Source organism: Hyperolius riggenbachi, chromosome 3 (genome assembly GCF_040937935.1).
Source record: "Hyperolius riggenbachi isolate aHypRig1 chromosome 3, aHypRig1.pri, whole genome shotgun sequence".
NCBI classification, from domain to species: domain Eukaryota; kingdom Metazoa; phylum Chordata; class Amphibia; order Anura; family Hyperoliidae; genus Hyperolius; species Hyperolius riggenbachi.
In genome coordinates, this window is record NC_090648.1 from 427,266,788 (window position 1) to 427,291,086 (window position 24,299).

Below are 24,299 nucleotides of genomic sequence, written 5' to 3' on the forward strand. Positions count from 1 at the left end.
CAAAGTGCGCGGGAGACCTGGGCGCAGGATACAGCCGGTATGGCTGATCCTGCTGCTGCACAAGTTCCCATCGATGTTAAATACTATTCCCTCTCCAGGCCACCATGGATAGAGGGGAATGGAATAATTCTGCTTTCAGCAATTGCTGGAGGCTGAATTATTGTGTTTTAAAAGTAACTTCAGCTCCGTCTTCTGACAGCGCCGAAGTTACTCACTGTGCGCTGCTATAGCCGCAATTCCTTTTAAGGCCTATGGTGGCATTGGCTGCGCCCAAGTGTCCTACGCTGGATTAAATGTGTTCGATCTTTGGAAGCTTACTGCTCGCTCAGTCATCAGAGAGCTGCGCATGCGCAGTAAGCTTACGGAGCAGGCCGGGCAGGCCGGGGGGGGGAGCGCACTTGGGCAGCTCAGCCTCTGTTGATTGTGGACCTTGTCCCGGCCCTGGTTGGGCGTATCGATTGACAGCCTACAGCGTTGCAGTGCATCAAACAGTGCAACACTGCGGTTAGATAGATTTTATTTAATAAATTTTATGCTGAAATCTATGAAGAATCTATGTGCAGTGTGTGGAGGGATATGACCTGTCAGATGCCTCTCAGATCAGATATTGATCTGAGAGGGATCTATCTTTTGACTACATTGACCAGAGTATGGCCAGCCTAAATTTTCAGTTCTGTCAGATCACATTTTTGCTCCATCAGACCTGGAAAATTAATCAATCTTCATCTCTCTATTTCTTCTATAATCTTATAGCTAAATGTGATCTTCTATTTCTTCTTTATTCTTTTCTTTCTCAGTTTTATAAAACTTAATAAGGTCTCCCCAGATTAAAGGGGCTCCGAGCAGTGCAGAAACTATGGAAAAATGCATATCATTTTAAAGCTCTCTTTCTCCTCTTTCCAATGATATATAAACCGCCGCCCAACGCCTTTTAGTTTTCGCTATTTTTGCGATTGAAATTGCCGCGGCCGCGATTTCAATCGCGAAAATAGAGAAAACTAAGGGCCCGTTTCCCGTTTCCACTATAGCGTTGCGGAATCGCCGGCGAATCATCGCAGGCAAATCGCATGCGGGTGCGATTCCGCATGCGTTTTTTGCCGCGATTTCGCATGCGATTTCGCATAGGTAAGGCTGTATGCGAATTTAACCATGTCAGTGCCTGTGTAAATTAACATTAATACCTATGCGAAATCGCATGCGAAATCGCGGCAAAAAACGCATGGGGAAACCGCATGCGATTTCCCTATTAAATACATTGCGTGCGATTCGCCTGCATTCCACACGCAGGCGAATTCTGAGGGCCCTACCCTGCAGATTTTTCCTGCACAGAAAAACGTGCGGGGAAACGCACAAGTGGAAACAGTCCCATCCACTTGTACTGACTGTGCGAATCCGCATGCGGGCAACGCATGCGGATTCGCGATAGTGGAAACGAGCCCTAAAAGGCGTAGGGCGGCGGTTTATATATCATTGGAAAGAGGAGAAAGAGAGCTTTAAAATGATATGCATCTTTCCATAGTTACATTGTATTACACAGGACGACACTTTCCCCAGTGTCAGCAGCTCCATTCAGCAAAATGGAGCTGCTGACTTTAGTAAAAAGTCGCCCTGTGTAATACAATGTAACTATGGAAAGATGGATATCATTTTAAAGCTCTCTTTCGCCTCTTTCTGGCGACACCTAAATCGTCGCCATACGCCTTTTAGTTTTCTCTATTTTCGGCAATTTCAATCGCGAAAATAGCAAAAACTAAAAGGCGTGGGGCGGCGGTTTATATACCATTGGAAAGAGGAGAAAGAGAGCTTTAAAATGATATGCATCTTTCCACAGTTTCTGCACTGCTCGGAGTCCCTTTAAAGACATTTATGGGCCCGTTTCCGCTTGTGCGGTGAGAATCGCCACGGTAAAAATTCGCATGCGGATGCGAATTTCGCATGCGGGTGTATGCGAATTTTCATGCGAATTCGCATGAAAATTTGCATGAATGACGCTGTATGCGAATTTAACCATGGCAGTGCCGGTGTGCATTTCCATTGATTTCCATGCGAATTCGCATAAAAATTCGCATACCAAAGCCGCAGACGATTTCCCTATTAAATACATTAGCGGCAATTCGCATGCATTCCACATGCAAGCGAATTCTGAGGGCTCTGCCGTGCAGAAAAATCCTGCACAGAAAAACGCTCAGGAAAACTGACAAGTGGAAACAGGCCCATCCACTTGTATTGGCTGTGCGAATCTGCATGCAGGAAACGCATGCAGATTCGCGATAGTGGAAACGGGCCCTATATCAAGCGTAGATTAGTGGAATATGTGCATACCTTATGGGCATGGTTATTAACAACAGGAGTTGGCCCACACAAAAGGGAGTGTTAGCACTGCTCCCCATTTCTTGGGGGCATGGGATGCCTACACACAGCGCCCCTGTTGAGATGCAAAGTATTTTGCGTGGGCTAACTCCTGCAGGACACAGCAGTGAGGTTGTTTTAGACCTTGCATATCCTGGCAAGCAGATGCAATAGCAAATGTTCTGCCATTCTAATTAGTTAATAGACAATTAGGCAGCCAGTGAATATATGTCAGGTGACACCTTTTCTTCAGGGTAGGAACACACTAGGCAGAATCACATATGCTGTTTCCATAGCACATAGGGGAAAACGCATTTGCGATTCTGCCTAGTGTGTTTCTACCTTCATTTTACAATGATATTTTTATGGTATGGGTTCAGCGTGTCCCGTAGTAGTGACGTGCAGCATGCTGCGCATTTACCGGACAATTTGTGCATTTACAGTGGCAGTGAAGAATACCTTAATTGGACTTTTCTGCCTCGCCGTATGGTCATATCGCATGTCTAATGCACAATGCTACTTTTTAGCATCGTTACGTTGCAAGCTGCATGTAACGATTATGCCACTACTCAGATGACTGAATGTTGGTGATCTGCGGAATAATGGTTTTACAGGACCTTACCACAGGAGTTGGCAAGGAACACTCAGGACACCAACAGTACAGACCAGACACAAGGCCCCTCAGTGGGGCTGGAAGGTACAGACAGATAAATACGGTTCTAACGGTCACCTGTGGAGCAGGTGATTCAGACCTTACTGCAGTCTCAGAGATACAAATGACGCGGCTCTAATGGTCATCTGTGGAGCAGGTGATTCAGACCTTACTGCAGTCTCAGCGATACAAATGACACGGCTCTAATGGTCATCTGTGGAGCAGGTGATTCAGACCTTACTGCAGTCTCAGAGATACAAATGACACGGCTCTAATGGTCATCTGTGGAGCAGGTGATTCAGACCTTACTGCAGTCTCAGAGATACAAATGACGCGGCTCTAATGGTCATCTGTGGAGCAGGTGATTCAGACCTTACTGCAGTCTCAGCGATACAAATGACACGGCTCTAATGGTCATCTGTGGAGCAGGTGATTCAGACCTTACTGCAGTCTCAGAGATACAAATGACACGGCTCTAATGGTCATCTGTGGAGCAGGTGATTCAGACCTTACTGCAGTCTCAGAGATACAAATGACGCGGCTCTAATGGTCATCTGTGGAGCAGGTGATTCAGACCTTACTGCAGTCTCAGCGATACAAATGACACGGCTCTAATGGTCATCTGTGGAGCAGGTGATTCAGACCTTACTGCAGTCTCAGAGATACAAATGACACGGCTCTAATGGTCATCTGTGGAGCAGGTGATTCAGACCTTACTGCAGTCTCAGAGATACAAATGACGCGGCTCTAATGGTCATCTGTGGAGCAGGTGATTCAGACCTTACTGCAGTCTCAGCGATACAAATGACACGGCTCTAATGGTCATCTGTGGAGCAGGTGATTCAGACCTTACTGCAGTCTCAGAGATACAAATGACACGGCTCTAATGGTCATCTGTGGAGCAGGTGATTCAGACCTTACTGCAGTCTCAGCGATACAAATGACACGACTCTAATGGTCATCTGTGGAGCAGGTGATTCAGACCTTACTGCAGTCTCAGCAACAAGTTCCTTCCGTAGTCTGGACTCTCCACGGGGAGGAGTCAGACAGGGAGAGGGAAGGACAGAACGTGAGTGACACCAGATAGAGGGTGTCACTAACAGGTCTGGCATTCTGTAACGATCGGTGTCAGCAACCAGAGGGAATCCGATCCTTGGCGATCCGCAGTATCCCCAAGAATACAGATATACCCGATTATTGAGGATCTGCGGAATCGTCAATAATCAGATATGTCTAACCTCTAGACACCAGGGAGAGTGTAAGTGTTTGGTGCAACAGTAATGTTTTGAGGGCTGCACCTCAAGAGCAGGTACAGGGCAGCAAGGAGTACTGCGCAAGTACAGATTCCTTCCGAAGGCCTAGACCTCCCCGAGGGAGGATTCAGGCTGAGCGCAGGAAGGACAGAGCGTGAGTGACACCAAAGGTAGTGTCACTAACGGATCTGGGAACTGCCTCTAACAGTAAGGTCAGTTCTCGCGGTCGGGCAAGCCAGGTCAAAAACACACGGACAGACAAAGTACAGATTCAAAAGGCAGAGGCGGAGTCTAAAGTACAGGCAGGGTTCGGCAACAGAGTATCAGAAATATCGAGGTACAGAATCAGGAGTGCAGATGCGGAGTCTAGAGGCGAGCCGGGGTTCGGCAACAGAGTATCAGAATAGCAAAGTACAAGATCAGAGTTTCAGAAGAATGGTCAGACAGGAAAACAGGTCATGACAATAATCACAATCAAACTAGTACTTTAAACTATCAACAGAATCTAGCTAAGTGTGGATCCCCGGCTCCGGCCGGTTCTAGCACACTTTGGGATCTGACTATGGTCTGAGTGCCTTCACGCAAGTGTTAGCAATGGCAGACAACCAGCAACTGACAAGCAGCAGAATATATAGTTGCTGGACTCTGCTGCCCCGCCCGAAACATTCAGCCAATCATGAGTCCTGCAAGAGTCAGCTGATCTTCCTGATCAGCTGACCCTTCCCCTGCTAGTATAAAGGTCCTGCATTCAGGCCCGCGCGTGCATAGCTCTCCATCTGTCTAGGTGCACTAACAGACCCAGCCACACCAAGCACATGCTGCTGCATGCAAACAGCCGCTTTGCTGTCAAGACATGCGGCGGCTTTTCTGTGTTCCACCACACTGCCAGACGCGTGCAACCGCTGCGTAGGACGCGGAGTCAGCCGCCTAGCTCTTGGCACATGCGGCGGCTTTTCCGCGTTTCCTCACACTGCACAGTGCAAAATGACTCTTCGCTGACACAGCCCTTCTATTATTGCAGACTGCTGGAGTAAGTGGAGACTTACACATATTTGTATATGTTTTCACTATCTTCTGATCAGTTTGATCCAAATAGTGGTGCCATGCAAAGGCTTTGCAAAGAGCACCCAGATGCCACCCCTGAATATAAGGCTAGCTTGGGCCAGCACTATGCCTCTGGTAGTTTGGAGTCATCGAGTGATAGCAGAGAGGGCACACATCCATAATAATAATGGAACATACAAGACAGGGAGCAGTCCAGACCTCTCTGTGGCTCCCAGTCATCATGACCTGGTAAGGGCAGGCGGCTGCGGCATCGGAGGCTGGAAGCTCATGTTCTGCACTGACTGTAGCATCTGTAGCCCGACTTTGTGCTGAATGGAGGGTGGGGCAAAGCTTCCTGGAAGGAGGAGTCTAAGTGTTCCTCTTCCCACCTGTTGTACAAATAGATATCTATTAATATGGCAGAAATAATGTTATCAGTGGGGGAGGGGAATGAGAATTACTGAGGTTATTCCAAAGCACTATAGCTCACTGCTTTTAATATATGCCCTTTGCCTTTTGTCTGCTGGAACCCCAAAATCCCCCACTTTGATAAAGTCTAACCTTAGGCCTAATAGCAAGGCTTAGGGTTATGTACTAAAGGCCGTAAATACGCTGGAATGATGTTGCCCGATGGGGATTGGGACCCGATTCCTCGGGTGACATCGCTGGGCTGAGGCTGTACAGATGCAAAGTCAGCTGTACAACTGATGACGCATTCAGTTGTAATGCAGTGAAGAGGAGGGCCGGCAGAGCGTGATGTCACGCGGCTGGTGGGCGATCCACCTGGCGGACCTCTGGCTGATCGTTAGGTGCTGTACAAATGCCAGATTATCAAATAAGGCAGTCATTATTGGCTGCCTCAGACAACTTTAATCTAGCATGTTAAAGGGATAGTGCTCATAAGGTATGTGATAAAGCCAAACCATAACAGCAGAAAAAGTTTTGAAAGTTTTGAATGCAGGATTAGCATCTTTATCACTTAATACACTCAGACGAGTTGCTGTTGAAATTAGATTTTTATGGTGATAATCCCACATTAACAATAAAAGAAAGGATTTTGTTATGTGGGTTGAGTGAGTTTGAGCCAGTGAGGTGTATCTGGCCTGGTAATAGTGCATTACATGTCGGCTGCTGGGCCAGAACCATAGTCCCACACAAACAAACACGTATTTCTTTTATAGAGCAAGTCATCAGAAATAATGTTTGCAAAATCCCTTGTAATGTTTACATCAGAGCTTGCTGGGATGGATATTTTAACCAACAAAACTGAAATATCTTATATACTTTATACAGTACATACTGCATGTGTTCCTCATTTTTGTAATAACCATTTTGAACACTAGATGTCACTAATGCTATTTATAATGCAATCTGCAGACATCCACTTGCTTTTCCCCAGTGCCTTATTATTAAATGATTATTGTGTAATGGGTACATTTTGTAACAGTGGGTCAAAAAACAGATTTAGCACAATTCAGATATTATTTTCAGCTACTTACAAACTACATCTTTCACTATAGAAACCTGTACAATTATTCGACAGCCTGGATAGTTTCTGAGGAGACACAATCGCCATCCCCTGCTTCTGTTTTAGGGGTGCATGTTATGACAGCACCAGGCAGTTCAGTGCAGGGTGAGCTGAATGACGGCTCTCCCTGCTGCCCCTAAACTCCCCGGAGGCATTAAATATTAGTTCCCCTCCGAGTTGAAGCAACTCAGAGGGAGATGTAATTCGAGGTCCTACAACAGCCAAAGCCCCTAATTACTATTACGCGGGGCGCACAGCATAGCATTCCTGTTATGACGGTGCTCAGCATCTGGGCGCCGAAATAAACTGCTTTGTTTTTTTAGATTCTGCGCTTCCCTGCAGCTTCACGGTCCGCAAAAAAAAAAAAAAAAAAAAAAAAGAAGCCCACTATGAACCTATTGGATCACAAACAAATTACCGAAAATGCTTCTAGCATACACGTTTGAATTCTCACACTGATTGTCAGGAACCGGCCCGCAGCACGCCTGCGTATACGGTTCCCGACTGCGGGTTTGACCAGATTAAGCCAGGAACAGCCTTATTTAAGCTACAAACAAGGCTGGGACCCCTCAAACACTTCCCACTGCCACCACTAGCGTTGCTAGACACGTTCACTCAGCTATCGAGTGCTCAATACGCAATCTGCATTTTCGTATTTGGGTCAGCTTTGCGCTTAGGCCGAATACGAGAACGCCATGCACCCACACACACAGTACAGTTGTACAGGCCTGGGGGGGTAACTACTGAGCTCCAAGCTACAGGAATGGAAAAGTTGGTCAGGCTGCTGCAATGTGTCGTTGCCCTTGGCAACCTGACGTAACCAACCAGGGGAATGCGAGTCAGTGACGACCGTGAATTCGCGACCATAGGGACAGTGCTGCAACTGGGGAAGGGTTCCAACCGTCGCTACACGCACTCTCTCTATAGTGGCAGGAGCTATCTCTCGGTCCCTTTGGGGAACGAGTATCTGCCGGTCTGCCTCCTCCCCTTCGGACAGCTCCGAGGGAATAACTTCCCAGAACCCTCTCAGCCCGCCCCTCCCAGCTGGTGACCTGCTGGCTAGCCCCCTGAGCTCTTCCAGGCTGCTGTCCAATCGAACAGCCCCAGAGAGCTCAGTGCTGCCTGTCACACATTCTAGGAAGGCTGCAGACAGGGAGGCTCCTGGGCCCTCAGGGCCAGGTTCCGAATTGGATGTGGCTGACCCAGCAGCATTTGCCACTTCGGTGGACAGTCCCTGTGCTGTAGACCCGCTAGCGCTGCGGGTTACCACGGCAGCTGAGGGAGCGCCCCCATTACCCATATCATACCCCACATCACCTTTGGTCTTAAAAACATCTGAAGGGGGAAGACCTGGCCTGGTGCCGTCTGCCGCTTCAGTGGGCAATCCATCGGCTGCAGCCCAGCGACCACCGCTGGTTACTCCTGCCGCCGACGGAGTGTCCACAGGACAAGCATAATTATGTAGCACAACACATATGATATCAACATTATCCGCCTTACATATATATAGCTTGTTCCCTCTCTGCTTGCCGATGTTCCAGGATCAGCTTTAGACGCAGTTCGGGCTCAGCCGAACCTAGTAGTTGTAGGTCGGCTTCCAGAGATGTCATCTCCGTGTTCGGCGGATCATCCAGGACATCGTCTCCACTCGCATTCTGTGGCAGGAGCGATTCCTCCTCTGGCATGTCGTGAGCTGCATCCGCTGACGTTGAAGCACGGGCTCGCTCTGCCTCATCATACTACTCGAGCGCACGAACTAACTGCTCCTTAGTCTGGCCGCTCACCGTCTCGATGCCTTTGTGCTCACACAGGTTGAGTAGTATTTCCTTGTTTTGCCTTGCATAGCTGGATGCTTTCTGAGCCATCGTGTTGCAAAAAATAAAAAGAAAAAAGGGGGGGAGGGAAAGCAAACACCAAGTGTGTATCTTTGAACAAAAAAAACGTATATAGATTCTGCACTGAGTAGACTTCTGTAGGCTAGTTGCTTCTAGCAAGCTTCCAGCCTTTAGTACTTAGAATAGCTAGCTAAACTGCGTACTAATGTACTAAACGATGCCACCACTGCCAGCCAATTATGTCAGGAACCGGCCCGCGGCACGCCTGCGTATACGGTTCCCGACTGTGGGTTTGACCAGATTAAGCGGGAAACAGCCTTATTTAAGCTACAAACAAGGCTGGGACCCCTCAAACACTTCCCACTGCCACCACTAACATTGCTAGACACGTTCACTCAGCTATCGAGTGCTCAATACGCAATCTGCATTTTCGTATTTGGGTCAGCTTTGCGATTAGGCCGAATACGAGAACGCCACGCACCCACACACACAGTACAGTTGTACAGTAACACAGCACAATCAGACACTGACTTGTAATGCAAGTTACACTGTCGTGCAGCAAAACCACTAACAGTCGTTCCGAACGATACTGTTAGCTACTCGCACTGGCGTTTCGTACGTTGGGTCAGCTGCACGCTTTAGGCCAACGTATGACAAACGCCCACACACACAATGCAATTACAATTTCATATGGTAGTGTTGCTCAAGCATACCAATTAGGCATGGACTTATACACAGCTACACTGCAGTCTCCTCTAGGCTGTGAGTGTTAGTTTAGTACGGCAGAAGTCAAGCTTATTAAATAATAATTTAATATTCCAGAAAAACATGAACAATGCAGAACAGAATATATACAAAAGATTACAAAAAGACAAAGTAAAAAAGTTACAAAATTAAGAGTTACAAAGATACATACACGGATATTTGCGTAAAAATAAAAATGGGGATTAAAAACGTTACCAACTTGAAGGTCTCAACGTTGTCGGCAGGAGCATGCCGCTTGTTCGACCAGAAGTCGAGATCATCTCTAGCTATGCGCTATCTCCAAGAGAAGATTCTTATTAGGTATCTGCCTCTGCTTTTTATACTCTGAGCTATGCCTGGAGGCTGCAACTTCCTTGGGGAGGGGAGGAACTAGGTTTTAATTACATCCTCAGTCATAATTGGATATTCAGAGATCCAACATCCACTAAAGTACCCACACCCAACAAAAGACTTCCTTAGCCCAATTTCCCCAGGTTACAATGTCTATACATCAAGAGATTGTTAAGTGAGGCTTTTCAACTCCACCAATAATTTAATTTCCTCACAGTGAAATAGGGTTTCTTCACCATGAGCTGACATGTTTTAGACTTTTCCTGACTAGGCTTGCTTTGTGTATTGAGACAATGGGCCGTCTCCTGAGTTCAAAAAGCCAAGCAGATAATCCCATTAGCAGAAACTCAAAGCACCTCATATGGTCAAGACAATACCCACTTCCTTGCCCCAAGCAATCAACGGCAACAGCTCCCTTCTAGCAGACCTACATGGAACACAGGCAGAAAAATGAAAGAATATGTTCCTGTTATCCTTACATCATAAGCACCCCAATATATTCCTGACACGCCCCCTCTTCCAGACGGCGCCGGCAGATGATTCTAACGAATCATCCTGCCAAAGCCGACACTGACGGCCGGGCCTGGGGGGGTAACTCCTGAGCTCCAAGCTACAGGAATGGAAAAGTTGGTCAGGCTGCTGCAATGTGTCGTTGCCCTTGGCAACCTGACGTAACCAACCAGGGGAATGCGAGTCAGTGATGACCGTGAATTCACGACCATAGAGACAGTGCTGCAACTGGGGAAGGGTTCCAACCGTCGCTACACGCACTCTCTCTATAGTGGCAGGAGCTATCTCTCGGTCCCTTTGGGGAACGAGTATCTGCCGGTCTGCCTCCTCCCCTTCGGACAGCTCCGAGGGAATAACTTCCCAGAACCCTCTCAGCCCGCCCCTCCCAGCTGGTGACCTGCTGGCTAGCCCCTTGAGCTCTTCCAGGCTGCTGTCCAATCGAACAGCCCCAGAGAGCTCAGTGCTGCCTGTCACACATTCTAGGAAGGCTGCAGACGGAGAGGCTCCTGGGCCCTCAGGGCCAGGTTCCGAATTGGATGTGGCTGACCCAGCAGCATTTGCCACTTCGGTGGACAGTCCCTGTGCTGTAGACCCGCTAGCGCTGCGGGTTACCACGGCAGCTGAGGGAGCGCCCCCATTACCCATATCATACCCCACATCACCTTTGGTCTTAAAAACATCTGAAGGGGGAAGACCTGGCCTGGTGCCGTCTGCCCCTTCAGTGGGCAATCCATCGGCTACAGCCCAGCGACCACCGCTGGTTACTCCTGCCGCCGACGGAGTGTCCACAGGACAAGCATCATTATGTAGCACAACACATATGCTATCAGCATTATCCGCCTTACATATATTGACATTTAGAACATCACATAAAACATCCACATTCTCGGTATCATTACACACATTGCTACTCAGCACTTCACAAGTATCATCAACAGTTCCTGCATCGATCGCCTCGATAGTCCGTGCGTCATAAATGACATCATCAGTTTCTGCATTCTCCGTATCAACATGTCCCACTCCAGGCCTAGGCACTGGAGAATCACTAGGGCTGGCTCCTAGTACACAGTCCATAGCCCCTGGGGCCTCACCAGCACTCCCCCCTTGCACAGCATTATCAAACCGCACCTGGCAAGAGTCCTGAACTTCTGCTGGGGATGCAGGCTCCACAGGGTTAGGAGTAGGCTCATACCGGGCCACTAACCGTCCCAGGTCAGTACCCAGTAAAACGTTGGTGGGGATTTTGTCGGTTACCCCAACTTCTTTCAATCCGCTGCCGGCCCCCCAATTCAGGTGGACCAAGGCGGTGGGTATCGCTGGGGTGACACCCCCAATTCCTCTGACAGCAATCATTTTCCCAGGTATGTACTGCTCCGGGTTCACAAGCTGGGGATGTATGACAGTCACTTCTGCTCCAGTGTCTCTCAGCCCAGTGGCAATTGTACCCCCAACCGTGACAAGCTGCAGATTCTCTGCATAGCCAGTAGCATTCCTGGTAGCACACAAAGCCGTTGGGACTTCACTGGGGTTTGAGGCCTCACTGGATTTTGGGGCCTCCCTCTTCCTCTCTGGGCAAGTAATGCTGATATGACCCACCCTGTCACATATAAAGCATTTCCGAGTGTCAGTGGTTGGTTGCCTGAATCCAGGAGACAGCGGTGCTTGCCTCCTCTGGGTGCTGGGTGACACAGGTTTAGCACTCTGTTCTCCCCTCCAGCTGGGCGTAGTAGTCCTCCAAGACTCAGGTGCTCTATGGGCGGTGTAGGAATCGGCCATTTCCGCAGCCTCATCCACTGTCTTTGGTTCTCGATCCAGCACAAACAGCCGGACCTCAACAGGACAGGTGTGTAGGAACTGGTCTTTTATCATCAGCTCCTGCAGGGCATTCATGGTTTTGACTGACAGTCCTTTTAACCACTGCTGGAAGGCAGTGCGCAGGTTGCACGCATGATCCAGGTAACTGTCATTAGGACCTCGCTGCACTGTCCTGAAACGTTTGCGATACACCTCTGGCGTGAGGTGGTATCGCGCAATAATGGCTTTCTTAATTGCCTCAAAGTCTGTTTCTTCCTCCTGGAGGAGACTCACAAACGCCTCCAGGGCCTTGCCTCTCAGCCCTGGTGTGAGGTATCTTGCCCACTGCTCACGGGGCACCCCATACTGCCGACAAGTCCTTTCAAACCCCTGTAGGAAAGTGTCTATGTCAGAGTCCTTGTCCATAGCGGGGAACTTATCCAGGGGGATTCTGTGGACTCGCTCACCTTCGCGTTCTGCGGGTCCAGCAGACCGTTTCTGCTGCTGAAGTTTAGCCAGCTCCAGCTGGTGTCGCCGTTCAGCTCTTCCCTCCTCTGCCTGGAGTCGCTGGGCAGCTTGTTCCCTCTCTGCTTGCCGATGTTCCAGGATCAGCTTTAGACGCAGTTCGGGCTCAGCCGAACCTAGTAGTTGTAGGTCGGCTTCCAGAGATGTCATCTCCGTGTTCGGCGGATCATCCAGGACATCGTCTCCACTCGCATTCTGTGGCAGGAGCGATTCCTCCTCTGGCATGTCGTGAGCTGCATCCGCTGACGTTGAAGCACGGGCTCGCTCTGCCTCATCATACTCCTCGAGCGCACGAACTAACTGCTCCTTAGTCTGGCCGCTCACCGTCTCGATGCCTTTGTGCTCACACAGGTTGAGTAGTATCTCCTTGTTTTGCCTTGCATAGCTGGATGCTTTCTGAGCCATCGTGTTGCAAAAAATAAAAAGAAAAAAGGGGGGGAGGGAAAGCAAACACCAAGTGTGTATCTTTGAACAAAAAAAACGTATATAGATTCTGCACTGAGTAGACTTCTGTAGGCTAGTTGCTTCTAGCAAGCTTCCAGCCTTTAGTACTCAGAATAGCTAGCTAAACTGCGTACTAATGTACTAAACGATGCCACCACTGCCAGCCAATTATGTCAGGAACCGGCCCGCGGCACGCCTGCGTATACGGTTCCCGACTGCGGGTTTGACCAGATTAAGCGGGAAACAGCCTTATTTAAGCTACAAACAAGGCTGGGACCCCTCAAACTCTTCCCACTGCCACCACTAACGTTGCTAGACACGTTCACTCAGCTATCGAGTGCTCAATACGCAATCTGCATTTTCGTATTTGGGTCAGCTTTGCGCTTAGGCCGAATACGAGGACGCCACGCACCCACACACACAGTACAGTTGTACAGTAACACAGCACAATCAGACACTGACTTGTAATGCAAGTTACACTGTCGTGCAGCAAAACCACTAACAGTCGTTCCGAACGATACTGTTAGCTACTCGCACTGGCGTTTCGTACGTTGGGTCAGCTGCACGCTTTAGGCCAACGTATGACAAACGCCCCCACACACAATGCAATTACAATTTCATATGGTAGTGTTGTTCAAGCATACCAATTAGGCATGGACTTATACACAGCTACACTGCAGTCTCCTCTAGGCTGTGAGTGTTAGTTTAGTACGGCAGAAGTCAAGCTTATTAAATAATAATTTAATATTCCAGAAAAACATGAACAATGCAGAACAGAATATATACAAAAGATTACAAAAAGATTACAAAAAGACAAAGTAAAAAAGTTACAAAATTAAGAGTTACAAAGATACATACATGGATATTTGCGTAAAAATAAAAATGGGGATTAAAAACGTTACCAACTTGAAGGTCTCAACGTTGTCGGCAGGAGCATGCCGCTTGTTCGACCAGAAGTCGAGATCATCTCGATGCGCTATCTCCAAGAGAAGATTCTTATTAGGTATCTGCCTCTGCTTTTTATACTCTGAGCTATGCCTGGAGGCTGCAACTTCCTTGGGGAGGGGAGGAACTAGGTTTTAATTACATCCTCAGTCATAATTGGATATTCAGAGATCCAACATCCACTAAAGTACCCACACCCAACAAAAGACTTCCTTAGCCCAATTTCCCCAGGTTACAATGTCTATACATCAAGAGATTGTTAAGTGAGGCTTTTCAACTCCACCAATAATTTAATTTCCTCACAGTGAAATAGGGTTTCTTCACCATGAGCTGACATGTTTTAGACTTTTCCTGACTAGGCTTGCTTTGTGTATTATTATTATTATTATTATTATTTTTTATTTATATAGCGCCAACATATTCCGCAGCGCTTTACAAAGCACAATAAGACATCAAGGGGAACATAGATACAACTAACAAATATACAGCAGAGTTCCAAGCAGCACAAATATTGTTACAAAGACAGTAAACATTAGGAGGATGACCCTGCCCTTGCGAGCTTACAATCTAATGGGTAGTGGGGGACACACTAGGTAAGGGGGTGGAGGATGGATGAGGCAGTGATTCTTTGCCTCTGATTACATTGTGACAAATAAGTAAATAAAGGGCTATAGAATGTTATAAGCTTGTTTGAAAAGGTGTGTTTTAAGAGTGCGTTTGAAGATGTCCAGGTTTGGAGCATGACGTACAGGCTGTGGAAGAGAGTTCCAGATAAGGGCTGATGCTCGTGTAAAGTCCTGGATGCGAGCATGAGAGGAGGTGATCAGCTTAGAGGCCAGGAGAATTTCTTGGGAGGAGCGAAGGTTGCGGGACGGACAATATCTTGAGATTAGTGAGGAGATGTATGGAGGAGACAACTCGTGGAGGGCTTTGTATGTTAGAGTCAGGAGTTTGAACTGGATCCTCTGGGTAATGGGTAACCAGTGGAGAGAACGGCACAGTGGGGCTGCATCGGAAGAGCGTGTGGAAAGGTGAATGAGGCGGGCCGCTGCATTTAGAAGGGATTGGAGAGGAGCTAGCCTGTTTTTTGGTAGGCCACAGAGCAGGGTGTTGCAGTAGTCTAGGCGGGAGATGATTAAGGCATGAACAAGCATTTTGGTGGCCTCTTGTGTGAGGAAGGGACGGATACGGAATATATTTTTGAGCTGGAAATAGCAGGTGGTGGTTAATGAGGCAATGTGAGGTTTAAAGGAGAGCTCTGAGTCAAGTATAACCCCCAAGCAGCGGGCCTTAGTGGTTGAGGTTATTGGGGTGTTGTCTACCGTTATGGTTGCAATTGGTGGGGGTGTAGATAGCAATGGTGGAAAAATCACAATTTCCGTTTTAGTCATGTTGAGTTTGAGGAAGCGGGAGGACATGAATGCAGAAATGGCACGTAGACAGTCGGGGACTCTGGATAGTAGTGAGGACAGGTCAGGAGCTGAGAGATAGATTTGGGTGTCATCCGCATAGAGGTGATACTGGAAGCCAAAAGAGTTAATTAGTTGTCCCAGGCCACGGGTGTAGATTGAGAAAAGAAGTGGCCCAAGAACAGAGCCTTGAGACAATGGGCCGTCTCCTGAGTTCAAAAAGCCAAGCAGATAATCCCATTAGCAGAAACTCAAAGCACCTCATATGGTCAAGACAATACCCACTTCCTTGCCCCAAGCAATCAACGGCAACAGCTCCCTTCTAGCAGACCGACATGGAACACAGGCAGAAAAATGAAAGAATATGTTCCTGTTATCCTTACATCATAAGCACCCCAATATATTCCTGACACGCCCCCTCTTCCAGACGGCGCCGGCAGATGATTCTAACGAATCATCCTGCCAAAGCCGACACTGACGGCCGGGCCTGGGGGGGGTAATTCCTGAGCTCCAAGCTACAGGAATGGAAAAGTTGGTCAGGCTGCTGCAATGTGTCGTTGCCCTTGGCAACCTGACGTAACCAACCAGGAGAATGCGAGTCAGTGATGACCGTGAATTCGCGACCATAGAGACAGTGCTGATAATGGGGAAGGGTTCCAACCGTCGCTACACGCACTCTCTCTATAGTGGCAGGAGCTATCTCTCGGTCCCTTTGGGGAACGAGTATCTGCCGGTCTGCCTCCTCCCCTTCGGACAGCTCCGAGGGAATAACTTCCCAGAACCCTCTCAGCCCGCCCCTCCCAGCTGGTGACCTGCTGGCTAGCCCCTTGAGCTCTTCCAGGCTGCTGTCCAATCGAACAGCCCCAGAGAGCTCAGTGCTGCCTGTCACACATTCTAGGAAGGCTGCAGACGGAGAGGCTCCTGGGCCCTCAGGGCCAGGTTCCGAATTGGATGTGGCTGACCCAGCAGCATTTGCCACTTCGGTGGACAGTCCCTGTGCTGTAGACCCGCTAGCACTGCGGGTTACCACGGCAGCTGAGGGAGCGCCCCCATTACCCATATCATACCCCACATCACCTTTGGTCTTAAAAACATCTAAAGGGGGAAGACCTGGCCTGGTGCCGTCTGCCCCTTCAGTGGGCAATCCATCGGCTACAGCCCAGCGACCACCGCTGGTTACTCCTGCCGCCGACGGAGTGTCCACAGGACAAGCATCATTATGTAGCACAACACATATGATATCAGCATTATCCGCCTTACATATATTGACATTTAGAACATCACATAAAACATCCACATTCTCGGTATCATTACACACATTGCTACTCAGCACTTCACAAGTATCATCAACAGTTCCTGCATCGATCGCCTCGATAGTCCGTGCGTCATAAATGACATCATCAGTTTCTGCATTCTCCGTATCAACATGTCCCACTCCAGGCCTAGGCACTGGAGAATCACTAGGGCTGGCTCCTAGTACACAGTCCATAGCCCCTGGGGCCTCACCAGCACTCCCCCCTTGCACAGCATTATCAAACCGCACCTGGCAAGAGTCCTGAACTTCTGCTGGGGATGCAGGCTCCACAGGGTTAGGAGTAGGCTCATACCGGGCCACTAACCGTCCCAGGTCAGTACCCAGTAAAACGTTGGTGGGGATTTTGTCGGTTACCCCAACTTCTTTCAATCCGCTGCCGGCCCCCCAATTCAGGTGGACCAAGGCGGTGGGTATCGCTGGGGTGACACCCCCAATTCCTCTGACAGCAATCATTTTCCCAGGTATGTACTGCTCCGGGTTCACAAGCTGGGGATGTATGACAGTCACTTCTGCTCCAGTGTCTCTCAGCCCAGTGGCAATTGTACCCCCAACCGTGACAAGCTGCAGATTCTCTGCATAGCCAGTAGCATTCCTGGTAGCACCAACAATTTAATTTCCTCACAGTGAAATAGGGTTTCTTCACCACGAGCTGACATGTTTTAGACTTTTCCTGACTAGGCTTGCTTTGTGTATTGAGACAATGGGCCGTCTCCTGAGTTCAAAAAGCCAAGCAGATAATCCCATTAGCAGCCATAGCAAACCATCTGATATTTAAAGGGCAACTCCTCCCACTGCTGAGTAGCAGAGTGTGTAGAAGTCAGTGCATGTACTTGTCTCACATACCTTTTCAGACAACGCTGCAACTAGTTACTAGAGGAGATGGTCTCCCAGCCGTCAGGGCCATTTCTAGCCATTTTGGAGCCCAAGGCAAGGTAGGTTTGCCTTCCCCCCACCCAGTGATGTAGCTAAAGAGCTATGGGCCCTGGTGCAAGTTTTCATTGCGCCCCCTCCCCCTCTCAAGCATTTTATTCGGCACACCAAAACCTGCCAAGGACAACCACAGTGTCAGATTTGCAAGAAGGGGATGGGAAACATTTTGTTAATGATTACTAATATTAAAAGCATCTTTAGAAATGATTATTACCAGCACAGGACCAATATAGAGTTAATACCGTGGTTGATGGAGGGCTCCTCGGGTCCCCTCTAGTCCAAGGGTCTTGGTGCAGTCGCAACCTCTGCACCCCCTATTGCTATGCTACTGCCCCCACCCACTTAACTTATATAGGAAGTCTGTAGTCTACATTAATGGGATTTGCAGACAGCAATGAAAAATTGATAGGTTAGATATAAAAATATTGTTTCTTAAAATACGTCTATAAAGGATATATATGCACTATTACCAGGCCAGATACACCTCACTAGCTCAAACTCACTCAACCCACATAACAAAATCCTTCCTATGATTGTTAAAGTGGGATTATCACCATAAAAATCTAATTTCAACAGCAACTGGTCTGAGTGTATTAAGTGATAAAGATGCTAATCCTGTATTCAAAACTTTCAAAACTTTTTCTGCTGTTATGGTTTGGCGTTATCACACAGCTTATGAGCACTGGCCCTTTAATAGCCATTGCCATTCAGTTGCATGCTGGGGGTTCTTTTTATCTATAATATATTCCTCCCTTTCCCTTTATTTCCCTGCCTTGCTGCCTAGCTGAAGCATGATCCTCTGCTCACTCATGTTTACAAGCAAGGATGAGGTGACTCAGGGAAACAAAGGGGCATAGAGGAGTACACAAAGGGGCATAGAGGAGGGCACAGGAGGACAGAGACGGACACATGGGAGACACAAGATGACACGGGGGACAGAGGAGGACACAGGGAGATACAAGGGGGCATGAGGTACAAAGCGGGCATAATCCACAAGAACCACTTCACCATGGACGCACCAGGATTAGTATATATATTTTTTCCCCTGGTTTTTGTCCTCTTAACCTTGGTGCGTCTTATGGTCAGGACTCAGGAGCATCTTGTAGTCCGAAAAATAAGGTAAATCAAGTATTTATACACTTATATATGTGTTTTTTTTCCCTGGCATAGTATGGCTAATCCTCCTGCTTTAAGAGAGGTGTGAGGTCACAAAACAATTATGCTGTTTGTGTGAAGCCTGGGTCTTTACAGGTTGGAAATCCAAAACAGTTGCAACATTCAATTTGGACCATACCAAAACAATTACAGCTTAATTAGCTCTTTGTTATGTTAATCAGTAGTGTCCATTTCGGTGTTAAAATCGAGACAGCTAATTCCGGTGCCGAGCTGCACCATTGATTTGGATGCCACCATAGGATACCTCATCGGAGCTTACTGTACATAAGCAAAAAAGGAGTTTTACCAGGCGCAATGAGAGCTGACATTTGGCTTCACCTTGCGCCGAAATTTGGTCTCAGCCATTTTCAATGTACTCGTTAAAGTTATCCAATAATCCATGTCTTAATGGAACTAGCATCCAGCCAGTCATTGCCAACATTTATTTAACCAACTGCAGATTCCCACTGTAAAGCAATTATCTGAAGACACCACCACTGCCAGAATACTATCACTTCAAGCAACTGGCTCCAGCAATGGCTGCCAGTTAGATATGTCAGAGACACTAAGCCAGCCTTAGGGGTATGGATCCCTGTGCTGTCTAGTGTGTGGCACACAATTACAGCCATAATATGTTCCTTTGCATAATGGTACAAAACATTTAATCTAACGTAGGACAATAGTGCTAGGTGTATTTGTTAATTTAAAAAATATCGAACATTTTGACAGGTTACAAATTAAGAGGGGAAGTCCCAAAGCTGATTTAAAGAACAATCTTATCCTGAAGTCCGTATGCTCCACAATGGGGCACATACCTGAACGTACTGCAAACCTGAGAGTGAACTACCAAAGGTAGCCCACTGGAACAAAGGCTCTAAACATTGTGGAATGCAGCTAACATTGGGGTAACAACCATAAGTATCCCCATGTTTGTGGCTCGCAATGTCTCTTTATTTTGCAGCATAGATGAAACATATTCTATATCTCCACCTATGCCGCCAAGTGGCAGTGAGTGGAGCTCTTCTTTAAATGCCCCAGTACAATCTGTCAGGACATGAGTTTTCAGTGTTGAGATCTCAGCCAATTAAATACCAGGTGCAGAAGTAAATGCCCCTGGCGCTGCACTATAGCGTAGCTAAGCTCACAGGCTAACAGTGAAACTAAGAGAAAGGCTGTTCATCTGATTCACTGCTGTGCCCGGCTTCTACTGTGCTGGCGGGAGATATCAATATACAATTCTAAAATGTAGCTTTTAATCACTTTAAAATCTGCTGTAATTAGGATTGAGTAAGTGCACTAAAGGAAAGTGGCTACATAAAAACCCCCAAACACTCTACTTGTTTCACCCCTTAAGAAGGCTTCATTGGGGACAGAGCCAGATTAAGGCTAAATGGGGCCCTAAGCAAAGTAACTGATTTGGCCCCCCCCCCCCATCATGTCGTAATAGAATCAGAAGATGCAGCTGCACAGCAACATGCCGCACACACCGGGGCAGCCGAGCTACTGGTTGCTATGGGCAACAGCCCGCTTTCCTCTGTGGGTGCACAATGCAGGGAATAGCAGCGGCAAAATGCAGAGTGAGAGATGAATGGCTGGGACATTTGCACTCAGGGGCTGGGGCACCCCTGTGAAGAGGGCGCCAGATATCACAGCAGCAGCACTTTCCCCCTGCATCTCCAGCCTGGCAATAGCAGAAAGCTCTGGACACCGCTAAACTGGAAGCCGTTCCCCAGACAGAATTACATAACCACCCCCACCACCGAACAACCGATTTCCTCCCAAACTAGACAGCCACCATGCAGCCTCCATCCCAGTGAATACGATAGTCCAGCAGAGAATGCAGCCGCAGCGGGGGAGAATGACAGCACCAGATGACTCACATTCACCTATTGCGATCCAAGCAATAGAGGTCATGTCATCCGGAGCCCATCTGTCTCCTCTAGAGTGCTGCCGCTCTGTTACTACTACTATTACTACTTCCTACTTCCTGTCTGATCTGAGAATCAGAAAGTTCAGAGCGAGCGGCTGCACTGTAGAAGAGACAGATGGGTTTCAGATGACAGGATCCTATCCTTGGATCATGGATAGGTGATTGAGCGTTTGCCATCTGCTGATATCATTCTTGCTGCAGCTGTGGTTCTTTGTGGGAAGGGAGGGAGGAGTGGGCAGTGGCAGAGCGCACAGTAGCAGGAGGGGGACCTAGGAGGAGAGCCTGGCTCTGAAGACAATCAGCAGCGCACGGCATCATTTGACAAGACAAGACAAATAACATTTACACCGCGCTTTTCTCCTGGCGGGCTCAAAGCGCCAGAGCTGCAGCCACTAGGACGCGCCCTATAGGCAGTAGCAGTGTTAGAGAGACTTGCCTAAGGTCTCCTACTGAATAGGTGCTGGCTTACTGAACAGGCAGAGCCGAGATTCGAACCCTGGTCTCCTGTGTCAGAGGCAGAGCCCTTAAAGGGACTCCGAGCAGTGCCTGTGGGTATGCCTTTAAGCATACCCACAACTAATTAATTACATCCTCACACCTACCAGAATGATGTTTGTAATAACATCCCTCTGGGTTCCTTATATTTCATTGCATTGTGCTGAATCGAGCTGCCGACTTTGGAGAAAAGTCGTCAAGTGTAATACAATGTAACTATGGAAAGATGCATATCATTTTGAAGCTCTCTTTCTCCTCTTTCCAATGATAGATAAACTGATCGCGATCGAAATTGCAGTGGCCACGATTTCGATCACACAAATAGCGAAAACTAAAAGGCACAGGGCAGCGGTTTATATATCATTGGAAAGAGGAGAAAGAGAGCTTTAAAATGATATGCATCTTTCCATAGTTACTGCACTGCTCAGAGTCCCTTTAACCATTATACCTTCCAGCCACCGCTGACAGGATGGCGAGGGCTGGTTTATGTACTGATAGGGCCCTTTTGACTCTGAATGGGGCCCCAAGCGACGGCTTTTTTTGCCTTTTCGGTAATCCGGCCCTGTTGGGGGAACACCCCAGCCAAAGTGCTAAGTGCAAATTAGTGTTATTGCTAAGGTGCGTGCTATAGTACAAAGTGTTAATAACATACAGTACAATACATAAATACATTTCAGAGAATGTGCAATTAAACAGACAAAGATCATTGCAAGCTCAAGATCAAGCTTTATCAGTTTAGAAGCAGTGAGAGCATTTTACTATTGTATTTTTCAAGAAGGTTATGGCACACGCTGTAACTTCTTTACTATCATTATTAATATATTGCACTATGGATCAGGGACCAGCTTTAAAAGATTTTAACCACACTTAATTGGAAGTATGTTGAGTGGAAACTTGTAGTGAGACATATATGAAGGCTGCCATCTTTATTCCCTATTAGAAAAATACCAGTTGCACAGCCATCATACTGCGCATTTGCACTCAGAGTTGGATCATCCACAAGGCAACTTAGGCAGGTACCTAGGGCCTGGAGAGAGTCTAGGGGCCTGGTTTATGCTAGCCCCCAACAAATCTTTCCAAAGAAGTCAGGTGTCATCAAGGATGGACCCAAAGTTGCTGCTTGCCTAGGGCCCCATTTCACCTAAGCTGTCTCTGTGCTTCAATATAAAGTATAGGATCACTACAAAATTGCTTTTTAATTGCTGTACAAAAGTTGTTTTGCAGCCATTTTACTACCCAGAATGAAAAAAAATGCAAATCCCTGAAAAATTGCTATTATTATATTATACAAAAAAATCACCTGAAATCACTCTAGTAAAAGCTGTAAAACGTGCTACAGAAAGCACAATCACAATCTATACTCGCATTGGGTCCCAGTTCTTAAGAGTGAGAGGATCAGCAGCCAGCAGGTCTGTATACACCTACTCCCAGACAGAACCAAGTCATTTTATTGCCTTTTTTTTAAAGTTTTGCTACTTCCCGTCCATCTGTACATTTAGGGCCAGGGGCGTAACAATAGACCCTGCAAGGGATGCAGCCGCTGGGGGCCCCAGATGTACAACAGGGAAAAGGGGATAAGGGAAATGTGGAACATAAGTAATGTAATTGTGCATCACCTTCCCAATTTGGGGATAGGTCCTGAACCTTGTTTGTACATACAAATTCCTTAAACAACGGGTTCTTGAGGACTCAGCGGTGTATGCAAAAGTGAAAAACGTTATTGGCTAACATATATAATTGCAGGACCTTCTATACAATAAAAAACAACGAAACTAAAAAGCAACAGTGCTTTTGTCATTTAAAAACCAGCTGTCACACATGCCACACTGACACACGCTACCAATCACACAGCACAAAACATGGGGTACCCCACTAACGGCACAAACCAGTCCAACTTAGGAGAATGGTGCAACAAACGGCAGGAGAGGCACAGGATCATATAATTACATGTCCAGTGTTATTCAAATAGACGTAGATTAAGTCTCACTCAAAAAAACGGTATGCCTTTGATATACATTCTCCGTACTTAGTACTCCATACTCACGACCCCTCGGTAGTATCCGTTGTTGGTCGTCAACAGGAAGCTTCACCTGGCTATGTTGCTCCAGCCGCACAGGTAGGCTGCAAGTGTTGTAATCCGATGGGGCCCCCCCTTGGTGTGAACCGGCTTGCTGTTCAAAGATGTGCTAGCAGCCACACACTGCTGCCAGGTTGGTAACTCACATGTGCGCGGTACTGGTAGACCGCAAACAGTCTGGTCAGTCCTTGCCGAGCAACAGGCTCACCATCAGAGTCCGCTCACCAGTGCAGCCGTTTTTGCGCAGGGCCCACTACAGACAACCAAAACACTTCGGTACTAGACGCCGGGCTATACGCGCTTCCACGGACTTCTCAGCGCGTCATCGCCGGATAGGTAGGAGGTCAGTGGGCTAGATGGCAGCAGCCAATCACCTACTAGTTTCGCTTGGCATCACCAAGCTTCATCAGGACGGGGCTTAGAGGAGTGAACCACCTTCTTAAAGGGAATTCCCGGCTCCACCTCTCCAAACGCAGCAATGCTGCTTTTTCAAATGCAAATGTCATGCCAATCCGCAGGGGGGCCCAGAAGCTGCAGGGGGGGCGCATGAAGAGGTGGGGGGGGGGGGGGAGTAGTTTTTAAACCCATCCAAGGTTTTGCAGGGGGGGCCAGTGATTTCTAATTATGCCCCTGTTTAGGGCCCATTTCCACTAAGGCCGAATGTGGCCTGAATCTGCACCGAATCGACAGCAGGTAAACACTGCCTATACTTTAAACTGTTTGCCGTTCAAATCGCACTGTGGTACGATTCTGGATGGCATGCTGCAGATTGCAGCACACACCTGAATCCCTAGCTGTGTGTGGCCTGGCTAAGCGATCTTGATGGGTGCTCGCATCACTTCAAGTGCAGGAGGCACGCCAGCTATTGGAAACCGGCCCAAATTGGTTTCTCTCTCCTTAGGCTATATAATATTTCCACTTGAGAGTAAAATGGACATTTTTTGTCCATTTTACTCCATGGCAAACTGACAATGAATGGATCCTATTTTATATATATATATATAAGCCGTTCAC

General features: G+C 47.7%; 1 protein-coding gene across 3 annotated transcripts in view; it reads right to left on the reverse strand.

Moving 5' to 3' along the window:
• The window catches only part of LMNTD1 (lamin tail domain containing 1), a 249,695-nt gene that overhangs the window by 7,907 nt on the left and 217,489 nt on the right, over nucleotides 1–24,299 (reverse strand). Inside the window, exon 17 of one of the 3 annotated variants that reach the window (XM_068277585.1) lies at nucleotides 5,518–5,687. The exons of 1 other annotated variant lie outside the window; for it this stretch is intronic. In XM_068277585.1, coding sequence (XP_068133686.1) covers nucleotides 5,538–5,687 — 150 coding nt within the window. In that variant the 3' untranslated portion in view covers nucleotides 5,518–5,537. Of the gene's footprint in view, nucleotides 1–5,496; nucleotides 5,688–24,299 lie in introns of all 3 variants that reach the window. One more of the 3 variants, XM_068277586.1, reaches the window with a different exon arrangement.